At 38.8% G+C, this 13,701-nt stretch overlaps 1 protein-coding gene across 3 annotated transcripts in view; it reads right to left on the reverse strand.

The window, feature by feature from the left end:
* Positions 1-13,701, reverse strand: part of LOC146384861 (SEC14-like protein 1) — a 37,675-nt gene that overhangs the window by 16,458 nt on the left and 7,516 nt on the right. For all 3 annotated transcript variants that reach the window (XM_084930281.1, XM_084930279.1, XM_084930282.1), the window contains 2 exons: positions 946-1,095; positions 627-758 (listed from right to left, as the gene is read on the reverse strand). In XM_084930281.1, the coding sequence (XP_084786407.1) occupies positions 627-758; positions 946-1,095 (282 nt within the window). The remainder of the gene's footprint in view (positions 1-626; positions 759-945; positions 1,096-13,701) is intronic.

The following is a 13,701-nucleotide window of genomic DNA, read 5'->3' on the forward strand; positions in this document are numbered from 1 at the left end:
TATGCACAAGTCAGCCTAAATAGCCAAACGGGTTGAGCGTGTCACACTGCCAGGATCTGGGTTTTAGTTTGCCTCTGTAAAACCTGCCCCAGGAATACACACTTTCATGTTACAGCCTGCTTTGTATAATTTATACACACTTCTCCCACCTTAAAATGAATATGCTACTTTAAACCAGGAAATGGTAATGTAAATTGGTTGCAATGTACCTTGGCTGTACAGGACCAACAAAATAAGTGGACACAAGGTTCTGGTACACGTGGATTAAAGAAACCTTGCAGTTATTTTTAGATCACTCTCTGGAAGCCCCATATTGATCACCTGTGCAATCCTCAAACGTCTGTTTTCTGAACTAACTCAGTGTTTGTGGTAAGGATCAGTGCTGGTCATGAAAGACATTTTCTTGAGCATTCTTCCAGCAGTTTCAGTGAAAGGGTTGAGTTTCTATGCCAGAAGTCAGCATGCTAGGTGTAGAGCAAAACCAGGAGAGTGGAGTCTACTTAAAGATAAAAACAGCAGCTGCACTGAAACAAGTGCATGAGAAATGACTTTCATTAAAATTAGTGAGGGATTTTAACAGTTTGTTCTTTGCTTGAAATGTCTATTGCTGATAGTATCCTACATACCGAATAGCAGCATGTCTCGTGGACGACAACCCTGTTGGAGAAGGTCTCATTATGGGACTCAATGTGCAGAGTCCTCTCCTTTCGGTTCAGCGTGTTTTTCTGGATGAAGTAGACATAGTCTACACCTGCAATCTGTAAACCGCAATAGAACTTGTATTATAAAGGCAACTGGCATGAAACGCAGACACTGAAAATAAAATTAAAGATAAACTACCTTTGCAAAAATTAATACTTTTATTAGCAATATTAAAAGTCATTAGTAAAGCATTAAAGCTATATTTATGATACTCAATTGCTGGAAATCTAAAGTACAACAAACCCTTTTGAGAAGGCGTGGGGCATCCACATCCAGGGCACAGCGGCGCTCAATCTTCTGGGTGGAACCATCCTCACTGGTCTCCTCATTCACAACGTCACTCGCCACAAACATGGGGATGAGGTGACAAGTAGGGAAGCGGCGCTCATAAGCCTGAGAAAGAGAAGAGGAAATGCATAGCCTGTTAACACCAGAGCTTTTAAGCTGGAAACACATTTTTAGATTTCAAGGATAATTCCAGTCTGCTGACTCGTTAATTTTCAGATGGGCTTTTCCTCTGTTGTTCTCCAAACTGACATCTAGACATGATTAGTCAACAGAAGCCTGACTTAAATAGAAAACCTGAAGGGCTTATCTCTTGCCTACAGATTTGATATAGTCATACGCCGGCACGTTTAGAGCTTAAGGTTAGTCGACAGTGCCTGACATCTATTATAGGGCTCATGGTATATCAAAATCTGTTGAATATTTTTTATATTAACTAGAAATATTTCACTGGCTTATAAACAGCAGTTTGGAAAGAGAACAGCACTAATGCTTGTTTCAAATTAAACAACTGAGGCTCAGGAAAACTTCAGCGACAATGGCACCAGCCAGTTTACATGAACTCCATTAGAAAACACTTCACGTATTCTAAAAGGGAGGAATTTAAATAGGTGGGACGGGTAGAGCAGCGGTGAGAGGCTAAATAAAGCTCCTTCAACTTTGTACACTTTCAAACTTCTTACTTGAGCTGAACCACAGTGGCATCAAAGCAAATGAAGCGCTTTTCAGTTGTTTCACAACAAAGGGTTGAACACACAATAGCAGTTTTTGTACTTGAACACAACACCGGCTCCATAATGCGTTTAGTCATAAATGCAAAACACAGGCAAATTCAGCTCTATTGCAGGGGCCAGCCAGCTGTTATACAACTGAGTCTGCTGGCACAAAGTGCAGGAACATTACTTCATTTTCTATCATCAACATTCATCCATCTTAGATATGATTACTGTGGTTGCGCAAGGAGCAAGTCCAAACAGACGACTGGAAAGGCAAGTCTAAAATAAAAACAGTGATCTTCCAGATAACTTGTGCTGGAGATAGTCCAAGTTTATCACAACATTGCACTAGGCTGAAACTCCCTTGTCACGTATCCTACTAACGTGATATTTCCTCTTTTGTACTGTCTGAAACTGGATCCTGAAATTTAATTCCCTAAAATATGAATGGGAGCATTTATCTATGACTCAAAGAGCACACACACACACACACACACACACACACACACACACACACGGAAAGAAAGAACCAAAAACAAAGGGAAAGGGAAAACAATGTCGGGAATGTGGTGGTGCAATCCTATCCACAGCATGTTTACCGTTTCATAAAGACATGGCCCGTAGGTTTCAAAATATCCAAGCATAGAGTGAAATTCAAGTCTGTGGACAAACTTTACAAGATCAACTGGAAGATCAACTGCTGCTCACAAGACTTTTGAGGTTGGTGGAGTTGGATGTCAGCTGAATCTCTGACAAAAGGAGCTTTATTTTGTGGGGCAAAGGACAACCAGTAACCCTGAGGTCCTTTGAAAACCACAAGAACAGCAAATGGGTGTGAAATAGGCTTCAAATTCATCAAAGCTCAAGTTTAACATTCTTAAAACATTGAGCCATTTGCTTTCGAAATTCACTATTAAAATATTTGTCTTTTCTATATTTAAAAATATAAAAAATACAAAAGAGGAGGTTTCGAATGTTTAGTATGCCGAGTAACAGCAGTTTTGTGTTGGAGGAGGCAGTCAGTGGGGTTCAGGAGCTCCTGGCATTCCTGTGAGGAGCTGCCCACCGTCCACTGACTGCATGAATGCTGAGCTCTGTTTTTCAGCCCCAATGCTCTGGAACACTGGGGGTTTGGTTTTTGTCCTGCCATCAGCACAACATCACTGACTGTAAATGTCAATTTCATCCCTTTAAAAAAAAAAAAAAAAAAAAAAAAAAAAAAAAAATCATACGTCAACAAAGTCAACCACAAATGTCACGTCTTCACAAACAGCACTAGGTTTCATTCCAACAACAGGCTTAGATCCTGTATGGTTCAGATCATTCAGCAAACCATGAAGAGGAATAAGTTTTCTTCAGAGCCTTCACTTCATGCGGAAACAAACCAGCTTTTAACTGCTTTGTGTTCCCAAAATAGCCAGGCTGTTGTACTATTAAAAACAGGAAACAGAAGGGTTGTGATTCTAGGTTATTCCTGAAAACATTTTTTTCTTTTTTCCTTCTGGGTAAGTCGGGGCTTTTCAAACCTTGTTTTAACTCAAGGCACACCAAGGGACATTCAGGCCTGGATTTATCTGTGAAAAAAATACAGTAGTTTTTAAAGCAGACACCATCCTAAATTAAATCAGCACCTGGATATTGTATGTGAGCGCATAGACAGTGCAAAAATTGGTTCCAGCGTCCACGGCTAAAAAAGTAGAGTCAAAATAAAAAAGCAATCACTTTGGCTCCAAGACCGTATAGGCTGATAAGGAAAGACCCTCTCTTTGTGACCTCAATAAATACATCACTGATGAGTTGTTAATTTCAGGTCATGAAATAAATCATGAAGTTCATTTTGTAAATTACAATTATTATTAGAATCAGAAGAAAGGATTACCCTGGTGTGCTTATTGGCAAATCACAAGTCGTCAGTCAATGAGTGTACGGTGACTTCTGTCTCAGTCATATCCACCGTTCGCTCATCAAGTCCAGCTTCAAACACCAAGATGGCAATGACAAATGTGAAGGTTTCAAAAACAGAAGGGCCAGTGGTCTATTATGGCAACTCTATCTTTTCTACTGCCCATGTGTAAAAGCACTGTAAAAGCATAGAGCTCCATATCACACTTTCACATGGTCCAACAAAGGCTCCAGGACTCTTCAAGGTGGACAATTTTCTCTCAGAAGAAATCCTCAAATTCTAAATACCTCCTTGGCTTGTTTGGCACCATGACAGCATCTTAAGCTGATGGTTCTTGACTGCTAAAAGCATGAAACAACAGGGCTTCTTTTCTTTTGGTTGTTAGCCATTTGCTGCACAGAAGAAAGTGATTCCACTAGTGTGAGTAAATTCACTTGTGTGCACAGTTATGCATCACAATAATAATAATAATAATAATAATAATAATAATAATAATAATAATAATAATAATAATAATAATAATGTGTGGCTAGCACAAAAAAAGAAAAAAAAAAGTCACTTGTACTTAAACAGAAAGCCAGTAATACACTGAATATTTTGAACACTGGTGCAACCTAACTATAAATAAGTAAAGATTTACCATGACCAATGAGATGCAGGACTGAAAATAAAAACTTTAGGCAAAGGCCAAAACATCTTCTTTTAGAACCAGTGCCTGAGGTTATCAAACACTACAGCTTATCTAGGATGTGCCAACGCACCACAAGAGGATCGAAACCTTCCTTGATGTAGCCAATCGTAACATGATGCATCATGTTACGAATGGCTCTCCACACATGACTCAAATGACAGCTAAATGCACATGTGTGCCAGCATGAAGTAAACATCCAGGCTATTTGGCATTTATCCTGATGATTACTCTGCTCTACATTAACCTACAATCGAAAGCTAACAAATAGTTTGGCTTCTGTTATTCCATTAAAGGGGACTGAAAAAGCTTTTCTATATATTTTTGCAATGCTGTTATAGCAGTGGACACTTATATTAAACATAGTTAAAGTTTTGGTTAAAGTAGTTTCAGTGTATCTACTTGTAATCCCTGAGACAAAAGATTGGGCTTCTCTTGTCCAGTGTTACGGTAAAAGATAAGAGGCTTTCCTAGATGTTTCAATTGAGTGTATAAAACCAAGTAATGTATAACCATCAACATGATGCGTGTTTTATTAAAGCTGATACCTGCAGCACTTGAAATCCAAACCCAGAAGTTTTCTGTAAGAAAACAAACCAGCCGGAACAAGACAAACATTTTCCCGCCCTCGATTGAGTCACTGAAATAAAAAGCAGGCACTGATGACACATCAAGCCAAACATACATGGTAACCAAACTCCACCACTGTAAATATTCATTTGCCCTTTGCCAATACTCTTTCCTGGAACATAACAGAACAAAATATTTCCAAGTTTCCAGACTCCAGGTATTTTAAAGAACAGGTTTAAGGACACCCTCCACCCCTCCTCCACCAGCTTCCACGGTTTAGAGAATCAGACATACCTCAAGTGGCCAAACCCTGAGTAATGGTTCCTGGAATTTGTTTGTTCTTTCCAGGAGTGAATGAGAGAAAATATATAACAATATACTGTTACTTACATCCTTCCTGCATACACAAAACAGTTTCTCCATTGGAGAAAAACAGCAGTGTTGATTAAGGCGCGGGTCTGGAAAATAAAGCTAATCCTGCACAGGAAGGGAGATTCAGGAAGTTCCAAGAGTTCTGGGGAGTACACAATCAACTTTAAGACTACAAAGGACCACATAGTGCGTGTGTGTAATATAATACCAGGCAAGAAGTAGTAGTTCTGGCAGGTAGCCCAGCTATTATCTGGCCTTTAATGGTGGGATATAGAAAAAAAGAAAAGACAAAAAAAAACTTAAATATAGCTGCAAATCCAATCCAAACAAATTCAGGAAAAAAGTCAAGTAGTTAACCACCTGACTAATCTGCCTTTGTTGTTGTCTTATTTCTCTTATTTGGCTCCAGTTCCTCAAACAATTTTATCTATTTGGCACATAAACATCAGGAAAAAAAATTCCCAAAATATCTTCAACAATCAAATTACAAGCAACTGTGCAGAAGCACTGAAGAGGTGTTTTGACATCTGACCCATTTTATGCCCAGTGTGCATAGTTTCGGATATACTGAAAATGAATAGCTAACTTAGCACATCTTTACCTAGCACTGACCTAGGTCGATCGGAGATGTAAGATTAAAACAATACTGCTAAACAGAATCATGTTATATCTTGTTACAGTATGTTGTTAGCGTCAGGAACAATTTAATAAATTCAAGCCTGAAAGTTTTGCAGCACATAAATCCTTTATTTTCTGCACAAATTGACTACTGCCTCTGACCGTTTAAGACCGTTCGGATGCATTTACACCAGAGAGAGATTCGTTTCCTCCTCTTATCAGCAGTGAGATCTCTACCTACAGATCTGCTGTTCAATCTGTGCGACACAGACTGTACATGCAGCAGGTGGATAGTGCCATGTTAAATCTCTCAACCCCCACACAATAAAAGCTGCTGAGTCTAACAACTTTTCTAGCAGAAACCACGCGTAAGTATCAAGGGTGGCAGAAAATGACCTAGTTTTCCTCTTAAGATTGGAAAAGAAACACGGCTGGGAACATTTAACGCAAAAACATCAGCGCTATCACTTTATCTGCCAGCGAAAGCCCAGGTGCAGACTAGAGGACATGTTGATGACATCGAGTCACGTTCTTAGCCACAACATAAGAAAATGCTTAGTACTGAACTGGATGAAAAGACATAAATTAACCAACCGGCTAATAGATTTTTTTATAGCTCTGGCACGATGTTTCTAACTACTTAAATCTCTAATTTAAAATAAATAAATAAATAAATAAATAAATAAATAAATAAATAACTAAATGTAAATTACAGATGATAGCAAACAAGAGCTAATTTCCTGTTAAATGTTTTAGTGTATCTGATTTCATCAAGCTTTCAGGGCTTAGCAACCAGTTTTTGGTTAACACCATTCTCTTTTAGCTGCCAGATTTTACATGGCTTAATCCCACTTCTTGGGTGTTCTGCGTCTTAGATAAAAATGGCACCTTGTCAATCCTGAGAGACACTAGGGTCAATCTGCTAAAGACTAAGTCGAAAATGCTTGGCCCGTAGGTCTCTGGGGACTAACACTAATCAGAGAACACTTCCAGCTTCCTCGGCAGTAGTGTCACATCTCTGGAGCTTATGAAAATGGTTGTGTAACAGAGACGACAGTCGCTCAAGGGTCAGACTCGGCTATTTTTAATAGCTGTCTGGGAAAATGGGAACATTTTCGTTGAGGAGGTGGGGCACGGTGGGGGGCTGCATTATTAAGATTAAGATACTTGATTACGACAGATTAGAGACGATGTCAAAACAAACCAGCACACACAGCACAGCAAAGCTGACATACAGCAGCTAATCTGGCTGCGCTGCCTCAGAGGAAATTCACAAGAACCACTTTAATGTTTTATTCACAGGGCCATTCAAGTGTACACACAGTAAACTGTGGCTCTTTTCCTCTTCAGTTACAATGACTAACACAGTTTTTTCTTCTGTCATTTCTGTATATTTAAGTCACGCTTATGAGGCCCACTCTCAAAAGGTTTCCTCTTAAAGACCCAATACATGTTGCATAACAAACACCACCCTTGACGTAAGACAAACAAAACCTGGTTTTGTGTGAGGGCTGCTGGCACGGGTGTGACGCTGGTGAGCCTGTATTTGGTAGCAAAAATCATTAAGAGTTCCCTCCCACCACCTCAGGCTATCCGGGGTTTGACCCGTTATGGACGTCATTATATAGCGGTGGGCATCACATCCTAGCCCAGAACCGTGTTTTTTTACTTTTGTTTGACATTGCCCACCACATCCATATATATTTAAATTGGGGTGGTCGTGTTATGTTTGCCACTCCTTGCAAAGAGGATACCAAAAAGCATTTGAATGAAAGCCATTAAGGATGCAGATGAGTGTTCCAGTTGTGGCTATTACTGGGCGCTGACGAAATGCCAGTGCTGCCAAATGACAGATAACGTCATGTTCATTCATGAGACAAGTTTTCAATGAAACCCAAAACCTGCCCCTGAAAATAATGGCCCTGACGCACAAGACCTTGCTGACTTGCGTTTATATAATTTGAGGTGACGGAGAATGAAGTAGGAAGAATGGAAAATGGAAACAGGGGGAAAAAGAAAAATCCTGATTTTACTTCAGAGAGCAAAGCTTAAGCTAAAACTAGGTCATTACCAAAGAGGAAAGTTACGAAAGAGGCAGCCTGAAAATTGTGGGTTTCTTCTTGCAAACTCAGACACAGGGGATGCTGGAAAAAAAAATGTCAATGTTAAATATATTTAAAAATCATTTTCTCTGATAAATATTTTACATCCAACAAATCAGGGTGTGCATTAGGGATGCACAGATTAGAGATAATAGCTAACAGAACCTTAATTTTTTTTGTAGTAAAACCAAGGTGAGAAATCTCTTTCATGTCTGCAATGTGATTGGTTTTAAATCTTTCAGTTTATTTAGAAACATCAAAGTACAGGAAGCTCAGAAAGCAAGAAAGAAAGAAAGAAGATTATGATTAGTTATGATTGGAATTTAGAGTAAATTTCACTTTCACCTTAGAGATTTTACACCATTTTATCTAACATGTAAATTTGCTGAAAGGCATCACTTTCAAAATGTGATGCATGCAATAACAGGGTTTTTGGAAGCATTTTTGACTCTTACTTTAAAACCACAGGCATTTAGGTTTTAGTCTGGACTGGCACAAATTGAGACGAAAACAATAACAGCCATGTTTGCTACTTGATGGGGTCTTATAACTCAACAGGTGCCTCTTTCTTGATCACAAGACAGCAATTCTGTGTATGTGAGTAATAGCTTAGATGTACAGAAGATATGTCCAGTGTATATCAATGACATTCAAGTATTGGCATAGTTTGATTTAAAATATGCTAAGTACAAGTGCGGATTTAGCCAAAAACTATGACAGCCTAAAGAGAAGCAAATTTTAAAGCTTTATTTAAAACTGTGACATCAGCTATTTCCATAGCACAGCCCAAGGAAATCAGACATTTAAATAAACAAAGCAATATACTTGAACCCTAAATCAAGGAAAATACATGTATGAAAAGCACAGGGGAAAAAAAAAAAAAAAAAAAAAAAGATTATTTTTTTTTTTTTAATTATTATTTACTAAAACTTTTTTTTAAAAGGCCCAAACCAGTTTGGTGAAACAGAGCTTTCAGTGAGACTGGTTTAAATATGACTCACGTTACCCTTTGAATGCATATGTACAGATCGAGCATTTGAATAGTTTGTAAGAGGTCAAGTAAGTGAAAGCATTCTTGGAAACTTATCCTGCAGTTTCTTAAGCTCTTCCATGAGTTCAGTCTCCGATGCTAGGCCAGCTAGTTTAACAGCTTTAAACCAGTAACCCTACAGGAATACTGTGCCTCCAGCCTTCAATGTATATCTCTGTGCTTACACAGTGCTAATACTGCAAATAATTTATATATACTAGATGCATTTTATTCTTCAATGGGAAAGATGAACGTGTAGGGCAATTGTGGCACTATACAAAGACGGTGATTATGATGAAGATTTTGTTTACCTTGTTTTACTGCCAGGTTAAAAGTCTGAGCCTAGGTATAGTCTCATGAGGGGCAGGAGCAAGAACAAGCTGTTGACTGAAAACACAGCAGAGCCTTTGGTCCGTGCATGCCATACCACCCACTTCTCTCCTTGCAGTGATCTCACTGTGTGCATTGTAATGGCAGAACCGCCTGGAACTACCAACTCTGAGGGAGGAGGGGAAATCTGCCAAGTACACAGACCTTACATAAAGCTCCTAAATTTTTGCTGGCCTAAATAATATGCTAAACTGTATTGCCAGGGTGTGCATGCATGGCTTGTTAAATGCGTGCACGAGGGAAGAGGAACCAGCAGATGGCCATCTGTCTGTAATCAAAAACTCATCACAGTAAAAAAAAATAAGAAAAGCTCAGCTATAGGCATATTTTGCTTGTGTAAGAATTACTGAGACACAAATCTGTCAAGTAAGCTTCAACACTGTCAACTCACAGAGATACAAAAAGTGCTGAAACAATTATGTGTCAAATTATAAAAAACCCTTACTAAGACTTTTTTGTGAAATGTATTATCATTTCACAACAATGTATTCCTGTGTTTGGGCTACACTGAACGTTATGAGTAGACTATAACTTATGTAAAAACAATAACAGTTACCCTGACCAAAAAAAGAAATGATTTCCTACACCCATTTCTGCAGATTGCAATTAACTAAAGACCATACTAAAATTAAAACTAGGTGTAAAAAACATCTTCTTTGACTACATTGATTTACAAAACTATGACTCTCAAGTCCAATTTAGTTTTACTCTTTCATAATTTGGTCAAATTTGCCAACACAAACACTATGAGGATGATTTGGTACAAAGCTGATGGTGTATTTGTGTACACTGTCAACATGACTATGAGTACAGTGCTGTGTTCATATTATAATTCCCATTCTAAAGAAAGAAACCCCCATTCTATAATAAAACCACAATGCCAATAAAATGGTAGCTTAGTCACTGGCCATGAAAACAACAAATTGGACGTTGACCTTAAGCAATTTGGGTGAAGACACATTAGGTGATCAGTGTGTTCAAGTCTGATTAAATTCTATGAGCATCATTTAATTGGAGGAGCAGCAATTATTGCAAATTGTTGGACGGGTGGACAGATATAGGTAGATTACTGTTAGCCAAATTTGATACATCAACTTTTATTTGATGAGAAATTAAATTAAAAATTCTATTAAAATTGACTGGCCCTGCATTAAAAGTAAATGGTAAATGGAGTGCTTCTTATATAGCACTTTTCTGCTCTACCTGAGAACGCAAAGTGCTTAACACAACTTGTAAAAGAGGCCCTTTTTCTATGCTTAAGTGCTTTAACACTCCTATGGATGCATCAGAGAGCATCCTGGGATTAGCATCTTGGCCCAATGATATTTGGCAGACCAACTACTGATTAGTGGATGGCCTGCTCTACCTCCTGAGCCAAAGATACCCCTATTATAATATGAAGCACACATTATTTTTAGAGGTCATTCCCCCCCAACACAAACACACGCATCAATTTACAAGCAGCTGACTCTGAAATGAAGAGTGAAAAGATGACGAAATCTGCCTCTACCTGTGCCAACATGCTCACCATACAACTATTTGAAGTAGAAAGCATTGCATAAAGGCTTATGAGAAATCATTAAAACTGGGTTACGGGAAACTGAAGCTTTATTAACATCCCACTTTACAGTAAAAGAAAGAAGTGCTGGCACATTATATTTATTGCTGCCATTGCTCATTCTCCTATCATGGGTGAAAGATGCAAATTAACATTTTATTAGGCAATTTCTGTAAATGCTGAAAAAACATCACTGATTTATTTTAGACATGGCTGAAATAACTGCAGTGCATGTTAAGAAAGCTAAAAGGCATTCACAGCAAGACTTCTTGGGCTATTTGTCTGTAATTTCACTGGGGGCGGGACTACTAAACATTAAAATTATGTAATTCGCAAGTGAGAAGGAGCTTTACCCAGTCCCTAAAATTATGAGGAAATATGGCAGTGAACGCAAACATACTAAAAATTTTATAATATACTGTACAAATACTCCTAATGTCACATCTCTGCCACACAAATCTGAGTCACAATTTCTTGCCATACTGCAGGATGACTGCATTTTAACAGGCAAAAGGGTCATTGTATAAGAGTATGACTGAGCGCGTTCATCTGGCAAAGGAGAGCAGGGTGGGGGAGGGAAGCTACAGGGGCAGCATCTCGACCTTGCAGCAGGAAAGAGGGTGAATGAGTGTCTTGATGATCAGTGAATGAAATCAGCGGCAGAGTTTTCTCATTGGCTCACACGGTCACATGGTGGTGCCTGATGGTCCTGGATTAATGCCGTTTGAAGCAGCACACCGGACGATAAGAGCCTCTGCCCAACGCAGGCCATAACTCTTCACTGTTTCTGGCAAACATCATCTAGTCGAGTAAGTGAATTACACACTGCAGGAGTGGATGAAATACTGAATCAGAAGCGCAATGCTGGGAAAAGCTAATGATAAAAGCATTTTTAAATAGCTCAATAATCAAACATTTCACTAGAGCAGGCTAAATTCTGTTCTGATGCATCGCCCTTGAGGTACTCTGTCTAAATTGCTGGCATGAATGAATTAACTGTGCTCTCATTTTCAACAGAAATATGTCATGTGAGAAAAAAGAAAGAAAGAAAACAGGTGAATTAATAAAGTGACCCAATTCCTCTGTTCAACTATGACATAAAAGAAGGGCTTTTGTTATACAAGTAGATTCCTTTACATGTGAGACCATTAAGTGATACAAGCCACAGTCAATCCTATGGCTCAAACAGGGATTAAAACAATAGACTAAAGATCAGGATGCTTCTGCAAAAAAGAAGTGGGGTAAAAAATCCTTTAACCAGACCTGGTCGTAAATGGGTCAGAACATGGTAGGATAGGACACCACCCTGGCAGAGCTGCCCTGCAACGAGCCAGGCTAGTCAGAGAGAAGGGGGACAGTAGGATGAGCCAAGTTTAGAAACACTAGCGAGGAAGCAAACACTCACCAAACAGTGTGTTGGCAAGTCTGGAAAAACGTGTTAGGAATGACCTACATCCAGACTGTGAGAGGAAGCACAAGATGCTCAAAGGATAAATCACCTGCTTGCAGGGAATTAAAAGCTATAACATTTCATTAACAACGCCTGCTTTGTTCACACTCTGCAGCACTGTTATCTCAAACATGTGGGTTTGGTGGTGTTATGTAACCATCAGTGGACACACGTACATCCTTGAATAAAACGTTTTTATTTCCAATTTGCATAACGGAAGAAGAGACTGACTGAACTATTTCCTACATCGAATTTGAAAGCTCATCTCATGTGCTCTGTTGGCAAAGGTTTCTTGAACCAGTTTTTGAGAAAGGCCCTAAAAAAAACAAAACAGTAAAAGGAGAGACGGTGAGAAGGAGGAAAGCAAAAATATGGGACACCAAAAGGGAAGAGAATATGTATTCGACAAAATCCCCAAGTGTGCATTAAAAAATAAATAACATTGCACCACTCGTGTGTGTGAAGGTTCTCAGTCATCCAGGTCATCACAGTCTACGGTCCTCAGATCGCACCGCTCAGCACGTGAGAGGGGGTACTCATTTCATAAGTAGGTTTCTGTTTAAATGTCATGTGTGTCACACTGCTGGCTCTAACCCGTATATAACTAACACCAAAGAGCTAGATAAACAGCACTTTCGGGCATACACGAAGGGCCTCATTAAGGAGCATTAGGTACTAGAGATGGACCGATCCGATATTACGTATCGGTCGCGAGTCCGTCTCTCTTGTTTGTTTTTGGCCCACTTTGCACCAGAAAGAGGAAACCAGTGGATAAACAACAGCAGCACGTTTAAGCTTGATAAGCTGTTGTTAGAATTTATTTAATATTACTTTCTGCACCAGGATCTTTTTCTACATAGCTGACGCTGGTAACTGTGCAGGGGCGGATCTAGCAAAGTTTAGCCAGGGGGGCCGATAGGGCATTATCAGGGAAAAGGGGAGCACAAAGACATACTTTTCTTTCTTATTCTCATTTAAAATGTCTAGCTTTTAATAAATAATTATCTGACACCCAAATTTTTAATTTGATGTAAAATGAATAGAAGTCCATTACTGTATATAGTAACTATTAAGTCTAATATATATACCCTAGTAAGCTATAGTACTTTTTCCTTTGGGAAGGTACCATCTGTGCAGTCTGCAATTCTGTTGAAGAAAGATGTTGAATCTATTTAATATTTCTTGAAAAATAATTGATTTCTGTGCATTTTTTTTTTTTTTTTTCACACTGCATCAAATTAAGGTTGATTACGTCGATTAAGCATCATGAGGTGGAGCGTGAGGGGTGGTTCCCTATTTTTTATTTATTTATTTTTG

This window comes from Perissodus microlepis, chromosome 6 (assembly GCF_051167445.1).
Source record: "Perissodus microlepis isolate ML-2025 ecotype Zambia chromosome 6, ASM5116744v1, whole genome shotgun sequence".
In the NCBI taxonomy this organism is placed as follows: Eukaryota; Metazoa; Chordata; class Actinopteri; order Cichliformes; family Cichlidae; genus Perissodus; species Perissodus microlepis.